Source organism: Macrobrachium rosenbergii, chromosome 13 (genome assembly GCF_040412425.1).
Source record: "Macrobrachium rosenbergii isolate ZJJX-2024 chromosome 13, ASM4041242v1, whole genome shotgun sequence".
NCBI classification, from domain to species: Eukaryota; Metazoa; Arthropoda; class Malacostraca; order Decapoda; family Palaemonidae; genus Macrobrachium; species Macrobrachium rosenbergii.
This window is the reverse complement of record NC_089753.1, coordinates 42,376,413-42,396,412: the sequence shown is the minus strand read 5'-3', so window position 1 is coordinate 42,396,412 and position 20,000 is coordinate 42,376,413. Positions and strand designations below refer to the sequence as shown.

Below are 20,000 nucleotides of genomic sequence, written 5' to 3'. Positions count from 1 at the left end.
GTGTCCCAATACTGCCCAGGCCCGAAGAGAAAGTATGTTTCAATCGAATGTTTGAGTAATGGTTTCACGGATAACAGGAGTAGGTACAACACTTATAGAGGACATCAATTTCACATGTTTTCATGACATCCAGGGGTAATGGGGTGAACAACCCTTGTGTCCTAACATAGACCAGGCCCGAAACAGACCAGAACAAGTAATAAATGCGCCGAAGGTTCTTCGGCGCAGTCGAGTTTTCTGTACACCGTATAATCAAGGCCACCGAAGATAGATCTATCTTTCGGTGGTCTCGGTATAATGCTGTATGAGCCGCGGCCCATGAAACTTTAAGCACGGCCCGATGGTTGCCTTTCCTATATCGTTGCCAGACTTACGATTATGGCTAACTTTAACCATAAATAAAAAAAAAAACTACTGAGGCTAGAGGGCTGCAATTTGATATGTTTGATGACTGGAGGTGGATAATCAACATACCAATTTGCTGCCCTCTAGCCTATGTAGTTTTTAAGATCTAAGGGCGGACAGAAAGTGAGAAGATTAGGGCTTAATCAAGGATTAAGTCTTAATGCCATTGTCAGGGATCACAGCAGTAGAAAGAGAATTCTGAAGCATAAAGTATAGTGGGAGGGAATGTGGAAAGAGGCCGTCAGAGATTTTCACTTATAAATATCTCTGACACCCGATTCTTTCAGAGGAAGCCGGCCTTATGCCAGCACAGCCCCTTGCGCAAAGATGCTAAGGGGCATAAGAGACCTGCTGTGGACCTCTGGACTCAAATCTCCCAAAGCGGATAGAGATAAAGGAACAGAAAATGAAGAAAGAAAATTCAGAATGAATACATAAAGAACGACCAAAGAAAATCTGTTCTTGGGCTCCGTGACCTACAAAATGATATGAACAAAAGAATGGATGAATGTGACAGCGACTGTTGTCTAGTTTATATATATATATATATATATATATATATATATATATATATATATATATATATATATATATATATATATATATTACACACACACACACACATATATATATATATATATATATACACACACACATATATATATATATATATATATATATATATATATATATATATATATATATATATATATATATATATATATATATATATATATATATATGTGTGTGTGTGTGTGTGTGTGTGTGTGTGTGTGTGTGTGTTTTACGATTTTGCAAATTCTGTTCCACACAACACTAATTAACAATAAATTTTCAACTACAATCCCGAACCGAAAGAAATAATGCAACTTCCCCGAACGCCATAGCAAGATTATTAGCAGGTATAATGAATTTTTGGGTTCAATTCCTTCTTAAAAACAATGCATTCGCTTCCAGGCATTTCCAAGAAGGAGGTGAATAAGAATAAATGAGAACAGATTTGCTTGGTATAATTACCGGCATACAAAAGAGTTGTATTTCTTTCAGTATGAATGAGATATATTTGGTTATTGCTATTGCTGATATTTTCAATGAAATAACAAATAATGTTTGTATAGCAGGGTAAGATGAATGATTGGAATTTCGGTGCTTATTCTCTCTCTCTCTCTCTCTCTCTCTCTCTCTCTCTCTCTCTCTCTCTCTTTTTTCACACATACGTGCATGTACAAGTATCTTATATACATTCATTTACACAGATATTACCGTAAACAATAACACTAGCATCAATATCTTCAAGATTAAACCAATGGGAAACTATAAATAATTATGTTCTTATCTGACATTCCATTAACATTATTGCAAATATTTTTCCATCTTAAATAGTCAGTCAATAAGGAAAATTACTTGGCATTAACCTCATGGTTATCTTACTAATTTTTTAATGTTTAAAAAAATTTACACTGCACATATCTAAATTCTTGCACTTCCTGCCCCTAAAGAAAACTATTACCGTCTTATCTTGCTGATGACAAAACTTTATGGTATTATGTTTTTATGAACGTTAGTGCGCTTCGGTACAGAGTAGGCTACAAAATAGTCTGAATACATACATAAATAAGTAAATAAATAAATACATACATAAACAGATGATTAAGAGATAGGACAGAAGAGAGCCCACTGAACAGACAGAGGGAATGCTGATAAATAAGTAGGAGAGGGAGATCCAACCCCTCTTACGAGGAGTACAATGGGCCCTTGTTTTGATGGTCAAGAAGTGTCCTCTGCTTTGGCGTCCACAAATGACCTTTTTGTTTTGTGACCACTAATGGCCACCTCTTTTAAGGGACTACTACAGTAAAGACCTTTTGGTGTAGTGGACACTAAGTGTAATTTACTTTAAATGTCACTAAATTTGTCTTTGCTTTGGTACCAACTACGGTCTTTTGTTTAGCCAGTCACAAAGGGTCTTTTTGTTTTTACAGTGATCAAGGATTTTGTCTGAATATTCACTAATGAGCGTCTTTTGTTTTGGGTGCTACCTGGGGCTTTTAGTTTTCACATTCACTAAGGACTTTATGCCCTAACGACCACTTTGAGTTTTTTTTTTTTTTTTTGCGACCATAAATGATTTTTTGTTTTGAAGTTCAAAAGGGGCATTTTTCTTGGCATCCGCTGAGGGGATTCTGTTCTGATGACTATGAGAGGCTTTTCATTTTGCGACCACTATAGGATTATTAACTGCTTTGGTGGCCAATAAGGGCCTTTTGTTTTGGCGACCACTAGGAACTTTTCATTCTTGTGGTCGTCTAACAACGGACTTTGTTTGGATAATCTTTCAGGAACATGTCCGCTTTTATTTTGGGCAGCCACGAGGGGTCTTTTGTTTGGAGGACTACTACAGCCTTTTACTTTCGCGACCACTAGTGGCGTTTCATTCTCAAGGTCACCTAACTGCCTTTTATGACATATCTTCATTTGCCTTTCCTGAGGAAATATCATCTCCATTTTCACGTGCAAGTAAAAGACTGTAGCGAGAGGTATATCAATATCCCACACCCCATCCAAGAACTGATCAACAATTAATAGCAACGATTCCGATATTTTCTTTTTATTTTCTGTTATAAGACAAGCTATGAATTATGGCTTCGAAAAGCGTGGCTCTCGTGCACGCGATATCACGTGTCAATTTAAGTGGTCAGTCCGCGGGCGCAATTTGCAATGCAAGGTGAGCTTCGTGCTTTTGCGTACACGATATAAAGTGAGTTGCGGTCCTACACGAACGGGACTGGTCAGAATAAATGCAAGTGTGAGTGTAAAAGTATACAGAGGGTGTAACTTTAGTGGCATGGCAGATGGCTATTTCTATGTGGATAATGCAAATTCATCTACAAAAGGTAAAAAAATACTGACGAATGATATTATCGTGAATGCTCACACTAAATGACATTAGAAATGAACAAGGAAAAAAAAAAGAATAAATGAGGTTTTGAGGTAAAGGGAACAACCACGACTTTCCTAAGTCTGGTTAAGGAAGGAATGAAGGCAGGAAAGATCTACGCAATGAGTCGTTTAACTCTTTCGAGCAAAGACTTAAACAATGAAAGAATAGAAATATCAGAAGCTTTTTTATTTTTGCAAAATGATAACAACTACTATGAACAGCTAGTGGAGCTGTCACAAGGATGGATAAATGATAAAATTTAGGCTATGAAGTCAAGCAAAGGGCGCTTTCAAATATTCAGCGCTTGAGACAGTGAAAGAAGGGAGTTGGAGTGGCTGGACAGCAAGATAAGGAGACCCAAGAAATAAATGAGATGAAGCACAAGACTCGAAAGGTGAAACTATGAGAAACCCCAACAGTTAGGCTAAATAACAAAGAAGTTGGACAGCAAGGTACAAGAAAGGACGTGGGAATGGGTAGAGAGTAATAGGCTCAAAAGTGGGAGTAGGTGAAACTAGGAGAAACCCCCACAATGGTACTAAATAATAGAGAAGTTGAACAGCAAGGTAGAAGAAAGGAAGTGGGAATGGGTAGAGAGTAATAGGCTCAAAAGTGGGAGTAGGTGAAACTAGGAGAAACCCCCACAGTTGTACTAAATAACAGAGAAGTTGAACAGCAAGGTAGAAGAAAGGAAATGGGAATGGGTAGAGAGGAATAGGCTAAAAAGTGGGAGTAGCTAAGGGTCGAAGGACGCTGAAAATATCCTTTAAGCGACACCTACAATAAACTGCGTGCAGCCCTCTGAGTGCACTAAACCCTGCAGAAAGATGCTTTAGGGGCGTGTTCATGCAACACCCATGCTAAAACCAAAAATTTCAATTTCGAGTAGACGTGTCTATAACATCTTTTCCTGCCATGTTTAGCTGTGAAAAACTCAGTATAGAAATCTGGGACAGAAATGTGTCTGGTCTCCATTCACCTACAAGAAGTTTCCTCTCTTTCAAGTCTGTTGCGCTGTACCCATCAGAGATGCTAGCTTTAACGGTAGTGGTTCTTAACCATTTTCAGTGCCCGTACCCCTTGATATCTCAGAAAATTTTCTCGTACCCCCATCCAATATAAATGCAATACAAACATATGAAAAGGATTAGTGACACAAACCTTGCTGGCTATCATGTCTCGTTCCCCCAGGTTTAAGGCTTCGCACCCCTTGGGGGTACAGGTACCCCAGGTTAAGAACCCCTGCGTTGAACCAGAATTGGAAGAGACGGAGGAGACACGCCAGACGAATATTAAACGCTTAAAATACGCTCTTTGTTAATCATTTTCGCATACGTCAGCTGCCCAAATACTAACTAGCTGAAGCCTGCTAACTGCCCCAAAACGGCTTCCTCACAACCAAAGAGATTTATATTGAAAATTTTACTCTTAATCTGTGCAGATTTTAAGAGGTTTCCAAACGCAGCTTCATGGCGCAATTTCTAAATATTTTTCAGTCGCTGAAAAAACTCTTATTTTTTTACCTGGCACAATTTCTAAGAATCTTTCAATAATTGAAAAATTTTTACTTTTTACCTGGCAAATTTAAAGGTTTTTAGGAAAATTAAATTTTTCTGGATCCAAATTATATCCTTACTCCCTAGTCGAGACGAGAAAACCACTTTTTTTTTCTTTTATTTTTTTGCGAAAACTAAAGCATGTAATGTCCTAGTGGTATGGAAAACAACCATTATAACTGTTAACATCCCAAAAGAATGATACTAACGTAAAATCGGAAATATACACTGCAAAAACACCAAGATAAACACGCCCCCTCTCTTACAAACACATCGTTCTTGCACAAGCAGACTTAAGATATACGAATTATAAAAAGAATATGTATCAACACTTGTACAATGAAGAAGAGAGCCTACTCTATCGAAGGATTTAAGTGATTCTGATTGTTTAACAATTATTCAGCTTAAAAACTCACAAATCAATGCATAAATGTAACAGCTGATTCAAAAGCATGAAACACCCAAGAACACGACGCCCCCTTACCTAAATCGAAGGCTTCCGCAGGGCAGAGGACTCCCAGAATGAGCGTTGAGGTGAGGAGGGCGCACCTCCTCCACGACCAAGCGGCGGCTCGTAGGCCGTCGCTTTTCCTACAGCCGCCATTTTTCCATCCCAGCGACCCCGTTGCACCTTGAGTTTCTTTGGAGTAGGGCCAAGAGGCCGTCGCGTTTCTCCCGACGGGGCCGCTGCGGGAGTGACGCGTTTCTATGGTAGAGGAGGTAGAATGTAAAAGTCGTCCACTAACACTTCTAGAACTAAGCTCGGGCCTAAGACGGAAGGCGTCATTGTTTTTGGTTGCACCTAGACCTACGTCTACACCACCACAGACACCGTTGAGGGAGGAACCATCTTTCGTGGGGCCAAGTCCTGCGGTTGGTTTCAACCATCTTTCTCCCACGGCAGGAGAAGGAGGAGGAGGAGGAGGAGGATGAGGAGAGGGAAGGAGAGTTGGAGGGGGAGGATGACAAGGTAGGTCTTTGGTCAGGTGCGCTTGATGCAACGAGAGGAGATGAGGAGAGGAAGTGGGAGTGAATGGAGTGGGTGGAGGAGCTGTATATGGGCCAGAAGAAGGAGGAGGAGGAGGAGGAGGAGGCGGAGGTTGAGGTAAGGTCAGGGCCGGGTTGAGGCGGGAGAATAATGAGGTGGTGGCACTTTGGTCTTCTTCGCCGGCAGCAGCCATGATGCCCCTTCCTTCACGGCTTGTCTCGATCCACCGCGCCCATCTTGCGCCACTGAACACCAGCCCCTCAGCACTCAGGACACCTCCTCAACATCCTCCTCTTAATCGGCGCTTCCTTCTTCCTTCCTTCTTGTTTATGTTACGTACTGTAGGGAGGAGGCCTTCTGTAGATGCAACGACGAAGGCGAAGTCGAAACTTAACCAAACGAACGACGCCCTGGAAATCAACAAAAAGCGGGATGAACGTCAGGTTTCAAATTTTCGGGCTTTAATATCAATGCAGGATTTCCGCTGTTTTTGTTGTAGCTAGTTGCTGCTGTTGCTTTTGCTGTTGCTTTTGCCGCTGTTGTTGTTGTTGTTGTTGTTGGCGTTGACTCTGCAGGCGGGGCGGCACTTCAAAGGCTTCGTTTCATATCCTCTCTATGTGGATATACATAAACTGTGGCAGTGGGGAAGTGGGGATTTGCAGAGGCCTCCTTTAAAGATTTCGTCGATATCAGCAGCGGTACTCTGAAGGTTTCTCGTGTCCGAATGCGTTGATCATAAAACCCACCAGGAATTCTGAATTCCAACACCTTGCTCAGACCGGTGGCTTTTTTTCTCTGGCAAAAACTGAAATCCACAATGCCCTCACTCTCTTTCCAAAAAGATTACATGTTTTTACTTCTTTCCTTGTCTAATTTTATTCCTTGATCCTTAAACGTTATCTTTTCTCTTTTCCGTTTATATACTTCGCACAATTACATCACTTTCTCCTCAGCTATCATTCTATTTTCCCTCCTTTTTCGGCTTCCTCTAAGCACTTACTTCTACTTCCCGCTAGGTATATCGGCAGATACTAAACACTATACGCTCGCTGACAAGTCGTTATTGGCGTTAACTCTTCTTTTGCGCTGGCGTTACTTCTGACACATCTCGCGTGTCGGTAATTTCGACGGGGGGCCCAATCGATGCTTCTACGGCGAATAGGATCTGCGAAAGAAGAGAGAGAGAGAAAAAAATACATTAGTTCTACACGCAGAATGAGCATGAAAGCCTTCAAAAGAAAAATACCTAATAGAGAAGAGACTTCTCCTCGCGGCTTTCGGCCGCCTGTACCTTGTTATTATGTCATGAAGGCAGTGACTGACACATGGAATGGGTGAATGGTTCTGATTAGGTCGTGAATAATGTTACAAGGGAAATCAAGACCGTGAAAGCTGCTGAAATATGAGGCGTCAAAACTTCTCTTTATACTAAATTTCCAAAATAGCGAAATGAATAAAAAAAAAAATTCAGTTCCACAATCAAAATTATTGTAAAATTCTACATGTAATTTTTGAAATTAAATTTCCAAAATAGCGACATGAATAAAAATATTCAATTTCACAATCAAAATTATTGTAAAAATCTACATGTTATTTTTGAATTTTTTTAACGAAATGGGACAAGTTGAATTCCACTATCAAAATTATTGTGAAATCTTTATTTCATTTTTGAAGACATTTAAATACAGATTTTATTTACAAGTCAAATAAGATCATTTTTCATTGCACACAATTTCCATAACAGCGAAATAAATAAATAAATAAATAACAAACATTTCAATTCCACGATCAAAATTATCGTAAAAATCTTCATGTAATTTTTTAATATTGTTAAATACAGATTTTATTTATAAGTCTCAAGAGCTGTAGGAAAGGTAATTCATGTAAAATGTTTTCTATTTTTGCCTTTCGCATCAGAAAAACAATGAAAATGCAAAATATTTGTATTTCGTCCCCACGGTTCACTAATGATTTTTAAAGAGATACGGCATTATAAAAGTAATCACTATTATTATTATGCTGATGATTTGTCTTTATATAAAATTTCCAAAACAGCGAAGCAAAAAAAATTTAGCTCAACGATAAAAATTATTGTAAAATCTTTTAATTTTTGAACACTGTTAAATATAGCTTTTATTTACACCTCTAATGAGCTAGGAAAGGTAACCGATAATAAATGTTATATGCCTTAAATATCATTAAAAACAACGGGGAATGCAAAGTATTTGCATTTCGTCCCCAAGGCGCACTAACGATTCTTAAAGACAAAAGACCTTATAACAGTAATTACTATTATTATATACTTGTAATTACCACTATCATTTATAATAACCTGGAAAGCAACCTTCCACAGAAAAGCATAACCAAAAAGGAAAAGACTGGAAATTGGAAAAAAAAAAATACCTGAAAAAACATTTGAGATAGTTCAACAAACCAATAAAAATGCACAAAAACAATACTTGAGGTCATGCAAATTCAGCAACAATACACTGGATTTCAAGTAAGGTTTGAAGTTTCTTTAAAACTTTCCATCATTGGCTGTAATATCACAGTCCGGAGGACAGACCGACAGTTTAACAGTGCAGTAAAAGGATCATCATTTGATATCATCACTTTCTCGTGATCTTAAATGGGAAAATAAAGTCCTCAGTAGTATGTATGTACGAGTATATTGCCTGAAGAGGCCAACTGATCAAGTTGGCGAAAGCGTCCTGTATATAGCAATATACTCATACATATATACTACTGAGGACTTTATTTTTCCACCAAAGGATCATCTCACAGTTTAACTATAAAGTAAAAGAAATCAAGGATTTCTGGCACCGGCTCCAGTCTGAGTAAAAAATTGCATTTTGGAAATATAGAAGGACGAATGTTCCACTTGGACTTTCAGTTAGTTTGTCAAACGCCATTTCTAACGGGAGTATCAAACGTGGGCTGCTGTCGGAGTTAAAAACTTCAATTACGAAAATGTTTCAGAGTCACAGCAGCAACGGCCGATTTGCATTTCATATTTTGAGCCCAACTGGAACTTAATGTGTCAAGCTACACTGAATGAGTTGACTGACTGATTGAATATAAAATTTAGGCCAAAGGCCAAGCACTGGTACCTGTGAGGTCATTCAGCGCTGAAGGGGAAATTGACGGCAAAAGATTTGAAAGGTGTAACAGGAGGAAAACCTCGCAGTTGCGCCATGAATCAATTGTTAGGAGAGGGTGGAAAGTAAGATGGAAGAAAGAGAATATGAAAAGAGGCACAGTAAAAGGAAAGAAAGGGGTTGCAGCTAGGGGCCGAAGGGACGCTGCAAAGAACCTCAAGTAACGCCTTCAGTGCACTGCATGAGGTGCACTGACGGCACTAACCCCCTACGGGGACAGTGAATGAGAGTGACTTTAATTAAAGGAATTAAATGATGAGCTAAGGTTAGGTCACAGGATGACTTTCATTTACCGTAATAATATTAAGGGGAAGGACGAGCCTTCGACGTTTGAAGACAATCTTTGTTTTAAATGAAAACCGGTTACAGGTTTCCAAGGCATCTCTGTTCTAGCTTTAGAAAGCCAAGTTGTTGAACTGCCATTAATAGTTATCGCATATTCCTCTTGAATTATTACAACAGATGCTAGAAGTATCGCATGAAAGCAGATTACTGTATCCCCACAGCAAATGGAAATGTTTTTGCACATGAGGAAGCCTTGGCGTTGAAATGATTTTAAAAAGCAAGTCTTAAATCTTAGTGGGGATAACATACGTTAAACACTTTTTCTTTATCAGTGTTATGTCACAGATTATTCCCCCTATCCATATTCATTTGTTTAACATTTCGTAAATAACTGTCTCCCTTGGGGATTGAAAATGTAATTCTGATGCCCTTTATAAAAACAAGATCTGCAACACACGTGTCAGCATTCGTCATTAACATGATTACTCTGCAATATAACAGAATTAATATACTACTGAAAATAATAATAATGATAATGCTACAACTGGGTAATTAGTTACCTGACTAACCTTTTGAAAGCTACATGGCAATCGGCATGTAACATGCACGGAATGAAACATGATGACATACGCTTTGCTTTTATAAAAACGCCATGAACATTACTTAGAGTACACACACACACACACAGAGAGAGAGAGAGAGAGAGAGAGAGAGAGAGAGAGAGAGAGAGAGAGAGAGAGAGAGAGTTGTCCTAAAGCAATATTTCGGTCATGAGAGAGAGAGAGAGAGAGAGAGAGAGAGAGTGGGTTGTCCTAAAGCAATATTTCGTTCATTCTAGAGAGAGAGAGAGAGAGAGAGAGAGAGAGAGAGAGAGAGAGAGAGAGTTGTCCTAAAGCAATATTTCGTTCATTCCAGAGAGAGAGAGAGAGAGAGAGAGAGAGAGAGAGAGAGAGAGAGAGAGAGAGAGAGAGAGAGAGAGAGGGTTGTCCTAAAGCAATATTTCGTTCATTCCAGAGAGAGAGAGAGAGAGAGAGAGAGAGAGAGAGAGAGAGAGAGAGAGAGAGAGAGAGAGAGCAGCAGCAGCAGAAAAGGGTTGTCTTAAAGCAATATTTTTTTTCGTTTTCATTCGTTCGTTCATTCCAGAGAGAGAGAGAGAGAGAGAGAGAGAGAGAGAGAGAGAGAGAGAGAGAGAGAGAGAGCAGCAGCAGCAGCGGCGGCAGAAAAGGGTTGTCCTAAAGCAATATTTCATAACGACAGCCCGTTGGACACCACCGCACGCATGGATGGCAGAAAAACGAAGCATAGGCGGGGGAAGGGGGGGCGGTGAGGCGCATACACGCAAGGACTCTGAAAAAAAACCTTCTGCCCAAAAATAAAAAAAAATAAAATAAAAAAAAATTCACCCGCGTAGAACAAAGGTTGATTTTAGGATCCGCAAAAGAAATACGGACTTAGAATTAAAAACTCCCACTGAATCGAAATCGGACATGCTTCGATGCCGGATACAAAGGGATACAACACACAGGTATTTTTCGGATACTGTGGTACAAGCCGAGAATAATACAAAACCGAGGCTTCATGGAACTGAAATCAATGGAAGCCAATAACAGGGAAAGAAAAAAACGCGTCTAAAGAAATGAAATATATGTCCGTAAGGATTAAGAAAACTAATATATATATATATATATATATATATATATATATATATATATATATATAAAACATTTATTGAAAATGAATTAAATATTTCAATACAGAACAGAAGTTACTTGACAACTGCAACAGAAACAAGAGCACCATAATAAAAGTGATGACTACAAAACGGTCGGCCAGCCTAAAATGTAATTGAACAACGTCCCCCTTCGACCCCCCCCCTCAAAGTATACGCCTCCTCAATGGTCACGCGAGTACGGAAAACTTCACCACCGTAACGGTGACGGGTACGTCACGACCGTCACACGAATCGGCTGTACTGTGTGACGTCTGTCTACGTGTATGACAGTAGGAGGGGAGATTGTACCAAGTTAATTTTTCTGTATTTTTTATGTACCCTCTTATTATGTGATGTATGTTTACTCCTTAATGTTATGATCATTGTCATAAATACTACTACTACTACTTCTGTTACATCTACTTCTACTTCTATTTTTAATCTTCTTCTAATAATAATAATAATAATAATAATAATAATAATAATAATAATAATAACACTTTATAAATCCTCTTCGTAAAAGATATTTATGTTCTTGATGGTATGATAATTGTCATTGCTACTACTACTACTACTACTAAATAATAATAATAATAATAATAATAATAATAATAATAATAATAATAATAATAATAGTTACCGTTGCTATTGGCATTTTTTAATTAATATTAAAAAGAGCTACTGTATCTATATTTGACGAGAGAGAGAGAGAGAGAGAGAGAGAGAGAGAGAGAGAGAGAGAGAGAGAGAGAGAGAGAGAGAGAGAGAGAGAGAGTGTGTCTAAGGAGATGTGGCTATTAATGATAAACTTAGCGTGGGACACAACAGATTACATAAAGCCCTACAGACTGCTGTTGGCAGGATAAGCAGCGGGTATGAACAATAGGATACTATGCAAGAGAAGTTGGGGATAGGATATCACGGCTGGTAATTGAAAATAGGATAATACTGTTTGTACCGTATGGATAGGATACAATCGCTGGAAAGGGAAAATAAGACAACACGGTTTATAATGTAAGAATAGGATACCACGGTTGGTGATGGAAGATAGCATAGCAAGGATTGTAATGTTAGAACAGGATACTGTGGTTTGTATTAAAAACATGACCTCAAAAATAGTAAATAAGGGCAAGATACAACTGTTGGAAATTGAGGACAGAACACAAGGGCTGGAAACTGAGGACAGTTATTCGGAAGACAGTAATCTCTAAAACCATAGGACACTTGGGCGGTATAATACAGTATAATACAGCATTTGTTAGGACCAGAGGACAGAATCAGGACAACCCTTAGGAAAAAACACGATGGCCCGGAGGTGCAAAGTACCTGTAGCAATGAGTCACATCACGGCCAGAGAACCTACGGAATGAGTGAATAGCGTCGAACTAATGCGTGGATACATTGTAAATATTATATACGAAAAATATGAGAAAATATAATACCGAGAATAATGAAATGAATCATAAAATATACGACACGGAAAAAAATAATGAGAACAAAGTTAATTGTTATGGCTGAATGCAGCGAACAATATAAACAAACTTGAAATATTAAATCGGGTTAAGAGAGAGAGAAAGAGAGAGAGTGAGAGAGAGAGAGTGAGAGAGAGAGAGAGAATCACGACGACAAATCACAACCAAACTCGAAAACCGGACAAAGGCAACGGAATCACAACACAACTAAATCCAAATATGGTTACAATCGAGTCGTTCTGTTAAACAACAAAAACGGATTAGATTGCAAACAATGGAGTCTACCACCTCCCCCCTACCACCACCTCCTCCTCACCCCGTCCCCCACCCCCTCCACCCCCACAGACAAACACAGTGCAGAGCAAGAAGCCACAAAAGTTAATTATCCGTACGCAGTATCACAATGTTCAACAATCGCGCTAAAGCTCACAGTAATCCAGTTTGTTGTTTAAAAGAGTTTCCTTTGCTGCCATGATTTATTCATTTATTTGTTTGTCTGTTTATTTATTTATTTACTTATTTATTTTTTTTGAAGGGGTTGGTCTTACGCTGAGGACTACAGAATGGAAGTAAAAGGCATTCGTGATGCCAGCTCAATTTCTTTATGAGTAATAATAATAATAATAATAATAATAATAATAATAATAATAATAATAATAATAATAATAATAATATATCAGAAAGCACGGATATAATTATAAGAATTTAAAATCACAATAGCAGTGTACGAGCCTTATACCCTTAAATCCAAACTGCCTGTACCGCAATATCATCGTAAACATTGCAAATGTAATTTCTAAACTATATTGCCATTATAAATTCTCGTATGAATGACTAAAAATTACATAAATGTCAGAACGTTTATAAGGAAGACCTGAGAGAGAGAGAGAGAGAGAGAGAGAGAGAGAGAGAGAGAGAGATTAAGTGGTATGGTAACGGGAAACACAAAATGTGGAAACAGGCACCCAGAGAGAGAGAGAGAGAGAGAGAGAGAGAGAGAGAGAGAGAGAGAGAGAGAGAGAGATTAAAGTGGTATGGTAACAGGAAACACAGAATGCAGAAACCACCTTGGAGAGAGAGAGAGAGAGAAGAGAGAGAGAGAGAGAGAGAGAGAGAGAGAGAGAGAGAAATTAACGTGGTATGGTAACAAACAACAAAATGGGGAAACAGGCACAGAGAGAGAGAGAGAGAGAGAGAGAGAGAGAGAGAGAGAGAGAGAGAGAGAGAGAGAGATTAAAAATGAATGAAACCTTTGTTGTGAAATCTCCCACTTTGTAAGTGATGAAAAGAAGAAAAAAAAGGAATCTTTTTGATATCTGAAAAGTACAGTTTTAGAAAATTCATCCTCCTAACAACGGACTAAACCCATTCTTATTGGTTATTCTAAAAGAATGATTCGTTTGCTTATTAATTCATTTTAAACTGAATGCAAACGGCTGTCCATAATAAATTTCTAAAAAGAAACCTGTACGAATAGTGTAGGTTTCGAAAATATAAAAACAAAATCTACGATATAAGATATGGTTCTTCTTCATTATTCTGGAAGACAGGAGAAAGAAGTATTTACTAATTATTCTCAATTATTTTATTGCATAAATCTGCAAAACATTAAGATTCGGAACTTCCTTCTTGCTTCTTTCTTCCTATTTCTTTAACCTTCCCCTCTCAAATAATGGTTCTATGGCTGCTGCCACCCATGCTAGAAGAAAGTGCAGGACATTCTGACGAATACAATAATCACATTTTAGAAAAATAAAGATAAGATACACTTTGTTGAGATCATCCATCACAAAATAAGAAAAACACCAAAAGAACTGGAGAATGAGAAATATATGAATAGATGAAAAAATCACACGACTGAGATAAAATGGACAATTATGGAATAAACTTTAACGTATGAAGAAGGACAAGATATACTGTATACATATACATATATATATGTATATACAGTATATACATAATACATATATATATATATATATACACAAATATATATATATATATATATATATATATATATATATATATATATATATATATATATATATATATATATATATATATATATATACATATATTTCAATGGTTAGATAACCTTACATATCTCTAAATATTATACAACATGAGCAAGATAAATCTGATATGAAACAGTAAAATATAGTGGGCATTAGGCTCTATACAGATCACAGAGAGAAAATAAAAGGTCTGAGAGAGAGAACGAGAGAGAGAGAGAGAGAGAGAGAGAGAGACAACAAAATTAACGTGGTATGGTAACAACAAAATGTGCAGGCACACACACACACACACAGAGAGAGAGAGAGAGAGAGAGAGAGAGAGAGAGAGAGAGAGAGAGAGAGAGAGAGAGAGAGAGAGAGATTAAAAAATGAATGAAACCTTTGTTGTGAAATCTCCCACTTTGTAAGTGATGAAAAGAAGAAAAAGGGAATCTTTTTGATATCTGAAAGTACAGTTTTAGAAAATTCATCCTCCTAACAACGGACTAAACCCATTCTTATTGGTTATTCCTAAAAGAATGATTCGTTTGCTTATTAATTCATTTTAAACTGAATGCAAACGGCTGTCCCATAATAAATTTCCTAAAAGAACCCTGTACGAATAGTGTAGGTTTCGAAAATATAAAAAACAAAATCTACGATATAAGATATGGTTCTTATTCATTATTCTGGAAGACAGGAGAAAGAAGTATTTACTAATTATTCTCAATTATTTTATTGCATAAATCTGCAAAACATTAAGATTCGGAACTTCCTTCTGGCTTCTTTCTTCCTATTTCTTGCAACCTTCCCCTCTCAAATAATGGTTCTATGGCCGCTGCCACCCATGCTTAGAAGAAAGTGCGGGACATTCTGACGAATACAATAATCACATTTTAGAAAAATAAAGATAAGATACACTTTGTTGAGATCATCCATCACAAAATAAGAAAAACACCAAAAGAACTGGAGAATGAGAAATATATGAATAGATGAAAAAATCACACGACTGAGATAAAATGGACAATTATGGAATAAACTTTAACGTATGAAGTAGGACAAGATATACTGTATACATATACATATATATGTATATACAGTATATACATAATATATATATATATATACACAATATATATATATATATATATATATATATATATATATATATATATATATATATACATATACATATATTTCAATGGTTAGATAACCTTACATATCTCTAAATATTATACAACATGAGCAAGATAAATCTGATATGAAACAGTAAAATATAGTGGGCATTAGGCTCTATACAGATCACAGAGAGAAAATAAAAGGTCTGAGAGAGAGAGAGAGAGAGAGAGAGAGAGAGAGAGAGAGAGAGAGAGAGAGAGAGAGAGAGAGAGAGAATCTTTCGGCTGTCAGATACTGCCTGGGCAAACAGGTTTTGCCAATCTCGGCCAATCGGCTTAGGACCAACGAAATCCACAGCGGGCATTACGTGAGTATATCTTATGAGAAGATTTACCCATGTATGAGGACACCTTGACCCATGACTTTCAAGAGACAATCACAGTTTGCACAGCTGACTTTATAGCTATGAGTGCAGCTGTACTTGGGAAGTTTCAGTTCAATATCAGTAAAGAAAAGTTTTTCAAGTTATTACCAATGAATTTATTTCTTATATATAAATTAAGCTTAGAAGGCCAATAGTTTGTAAGGCCGATTTCCCCAAAATGCATCGTCCTTTTTCTGGGAAAATATGTTGAGAAATGAAGAGAAGAATAAATAAATGAGGATAAACCAACGCAATGATAAATTTATATATACTGTATGTAATATAAAGATATGTATATCAATATATTTATTTTTGTGTACCGAAGACAGTCTACGGGTCAAAACTCCACCTTTAGACTTGGCAACGTCTAATCCTGGGGTCTGTCTCTCTTCGAGACGGTACGTAACGTTCCCAAGGTCGGGGCTTGCCCTTTTGATTCTCTCTTATATGAATAAATAAAAGAGAGAGAGAGAGAGAGAGAGAGAGAGAGAGAGAGAGAGAGAGAGAGAGAGAGAGAGAGAGAGCCTTTCATTTTCGTAACTACATGTTAAGTATATATCTAAAATTCATCACGTACACAACACATACACTATAAATGTGTATATGTTATAGGTGGACATACATGTGTATTTATGTACGGATAATATGTAAATATATATATATATATATAATATATATATATATATATATATATATATATATATATATATATATATATATATATATATAATTTGTATATATTTATATATAACCATAGGTATATACACACACTAACGCCATCCACCTTTTCCAAACCCTATTATTACCAAATCAAAACAGTAAATTCACGGAGGGAGTTTGAAAAAAAAAATCAATGAAAACTTAATAAAAAAAAATCTCTCCCAATTAGCCAACCATCATCCCTTCTCTACTAATGACCTCACAATGACCACAAGAGATTAAAAAGAACAGGCTTTGGCACTTGCTATAAGAAGTGGTTTGGTAAAAGAGTCCCTAAGGAAGGTGACCAAAAGGACTGAATTGGCGCGTGAGGTCCCGAAAGGCTGGAATCCATTCATCGTAAGGCTTCGGATTTTGAAGTACAGGCAAGGTTTCCCTGTTATCTCCTTCTCCGTTACAAAGATTCTGGCTCTTTTTCACTGATTGTGCAACCGGGAACTGATACTGATAATACTATTACTGCTACTGCTACTACTACTAGTACTACTACTACTATTGAGACTGTTACTATTTACTCTAGCATTGGTACTTATGCTTAAATATAACAAATACTATTAATACAGATTACAACTACCACCATCTTTTCCAACACTTAACGTCGTTGCGCTTCAAGAACAACAGAAATTACTACTGCTATTACTAATGCTAGTACTCCTGCATCACTTGCTACTAGTTCTCAGGCTAGTTTCATCACTGTTACTTGGCTACTTATTCTAAATTGAACATAACTACCCCATTTGACTGGAATTCTAATAAGTGCCATTGATGCTCATACTGCTTTACTTATAAGCTATACAACGTTACACGAATCATTTTATGTTTCAAAATATATTCATCTAATCTCCAGTAATCCATAAAAAACGTAGATTTCACAACATGAATAAAACGATATGAAAATCAAAGTCCACAGGATTATGTATAATCAGTGTCGATTATTGACATTCGGTAGCAATTTTATGTGGGCAACTTCATCTACAGTCATTTTGTTGTTTTACGCACACATCATACTCTCTCTCTCTCTCTCTCTCTCTCTCTCTCTCTCTCTCTCTCTCTCTCTCTCTCTCTCTCTCTCTCTCTCTATATATATATATATATATATATATATATATATATATATATATATATATATATATATATATATATACACACATATATATATGTGTGTGTGTATGTATATATATATATATATATATATATATATATATACACACATATATATATGTGTGTGTATATATATATATATATATATATATATATATATATATATATATATATATATATATATATATATATATATATAGAGAGAGAGAGAGAGAGAGAGAGAGAGAGAGAGAGAGAGAGAGAGAGAGAGAGAGAGAGAGAGAGTGTGTATACGTATATATATACCGTAATCTAATAATAATAATAATAATAATAATAATAATAATAATAATAATAATATACAAATCAGAATTAACGACTTAGATTCATAACTGTACAATTCTCCCCTTACTTTAACTGGTCATCAACCAAATAATATTTTCCAAAATTTCACTTCAACTCAATATCCCCAAAATCATTTCCAAAAATGTATAGAACAAATGGGATGTTGTTCCCGAATTAGCATATAATTAGCATCCAGCATGGGGAAAGAGAGAGAGAGAGAGAGAGAGAGAGAGAGAGAGAGAGAGAGAGAGAGAGAGAGAGAGAGAGAGAGAGAGAGCATGGTGAAGCAACGATATTATCCCAGATATTCTTGGTTGGGACCTGAAGAGTGATCGCATCACCCCTGTCTCCTCTAAGGAAAAAGTATATAATTGGGTATTTTAGAGAGCAAGAGAGAGAGAGAGAGAGAGAGAGAGAGAGAGAGAGAGAGAGAGAGAGAGAGAGAGAGGAGCCGTATCCTTTAAGCATAACTAATAGCTTTCGAAAATTTGTAATCCATGTTAATGATGGACTCATCCTGGGGCGATTTATCTGGACAGAATTAGTTTAAAAAAAGCTAATTTAAAAAGCTAATTTTCCTCCGGACATTACTGCCGGCCCGAACAGCTGCTAATTCATCAAGCGTTGGGAAGGGGGCGGATGTGTGGATTTTTTCCATTAATCTCCCTTTTAAAAACACAAACCGACAGGGTCTCGGTCACTGCATTGAAACCAGAGGGAGGAATGATGACGGTAGACAGAGAAATGGAATGTGAAAAAGAGGTATAAGGACAGAAAGATGTTCAGTGGACAGACACAGATCCCGGACAGAACAAAAAAACTTGAACAGGAACGTCGACCGTGGACAGAATGATGGGGCATAAAAAGGTTTAACCAGAACAAAAAAAAACTGAACCTTGAAAGAAGTGTGGAGAGGCAGAACAAGATCGCAGAAAGTAGACGGGTGATTGACAGGTTATGTGGAGACTGACGGTGTGAAAAAGAAATCTAAGAGACAGAAAGGAGGGAGAAGACAGAGGGCAGAGGGCAGAGAGACGGAAGAGTGGAAATATGGATCGTGGAAAGATATACCTGAAAAAGAAATATGGACAGACGTGATAACCTAAAACAGAAAATAACTATAACTGGAAAATTACAAAATTGACAGAAAATCCTTAATTCGAGAAATAGTGAAAAATAAAAAAAAAATTAAGGAATTAGATTGGAATAACACCTAATTTATACAAACAAACGCAGAGATATGCTGAACTTAGAGGAAATTAATGTTAAAAAAAACATTAAATTTGAGTAAGAAAAGTCGAAAAATACTAAGTACAGAAGCAAACAACTAAAGAGGAGAAATACTAAACTTCGAAGACCTACAGTGGATATACTAAGCTCAGAGGAGCTCTAATGAAAAAAATACTAAAGTTAAACGACTGTCTCTCACGCCAGATATCACACAGAAGATATAAAAAGTTTACAATAACAGAAAGCCTGGCTAAGCAAATAAAATAATTTCAGATACTAAAGCAAAATATGAAGACTTTGTATGACAGGCAGCGGAGAACCCAAGAGGAAAGAAATTTCAAGGGAATAAGATATCATTATACTCTTAGAAAGAGGAAACTTTATACAATAAAGGGAAGGAAGAGGAGAATTTAATCACGACGTTGAGAGTTTCAAGCAGAAGTGAAATGAAAACCAAAAATGGCGCAATGAAATATTTGAAAGAGAAAGCCAGCGAATTAGGAATTATTTTAAGGGGAAGAGGAATCTTCTAAGGGCAAATAAATAATAACCAAGGGAAGAATGGAGAGATT

The 20,000-nt window shown here is 36.9% G+C and overlaps 2 protein-coding genes across 2 annotated transcripts in view; one reads left to right on the top strand and one right to left on the bottom strand.

Annotated features, from left to right (window-relative positions):
* The window catches only part of LOC136845234 (discoidin domain-containing receptor 2-like), a 577,207-nt gene that overhangs the window by 475,841 nt on the left and 81,366 nt on the right, over positions 1–20,000 (bottom strand). Inside the window, 1 exon segment of the mRNA XM_067115322.1 lies at positions 5,387–7,055. Coding sequence (XP_066971423.1) covers positions 5,387–6,083 — 697 coding nt within the window. The 5' untranslated portion in view covers positions 6,084–7,055.
* Positions 18,925–20,000, top strand: part of LOC136844771 (calreticulin-like) — a 25,480-nt gene continuing 24,404 nt past the window's right edge. The window contains exon 1 of the mRNA XM_067114008.1: positions 18,925–18,960. Coding sequence (XP_066970109.1) covers positions 18,925–18,960 — 36 coding nt within the window. The remainder of the gene's footprint in view (positions 18,961–20,000) is intronic.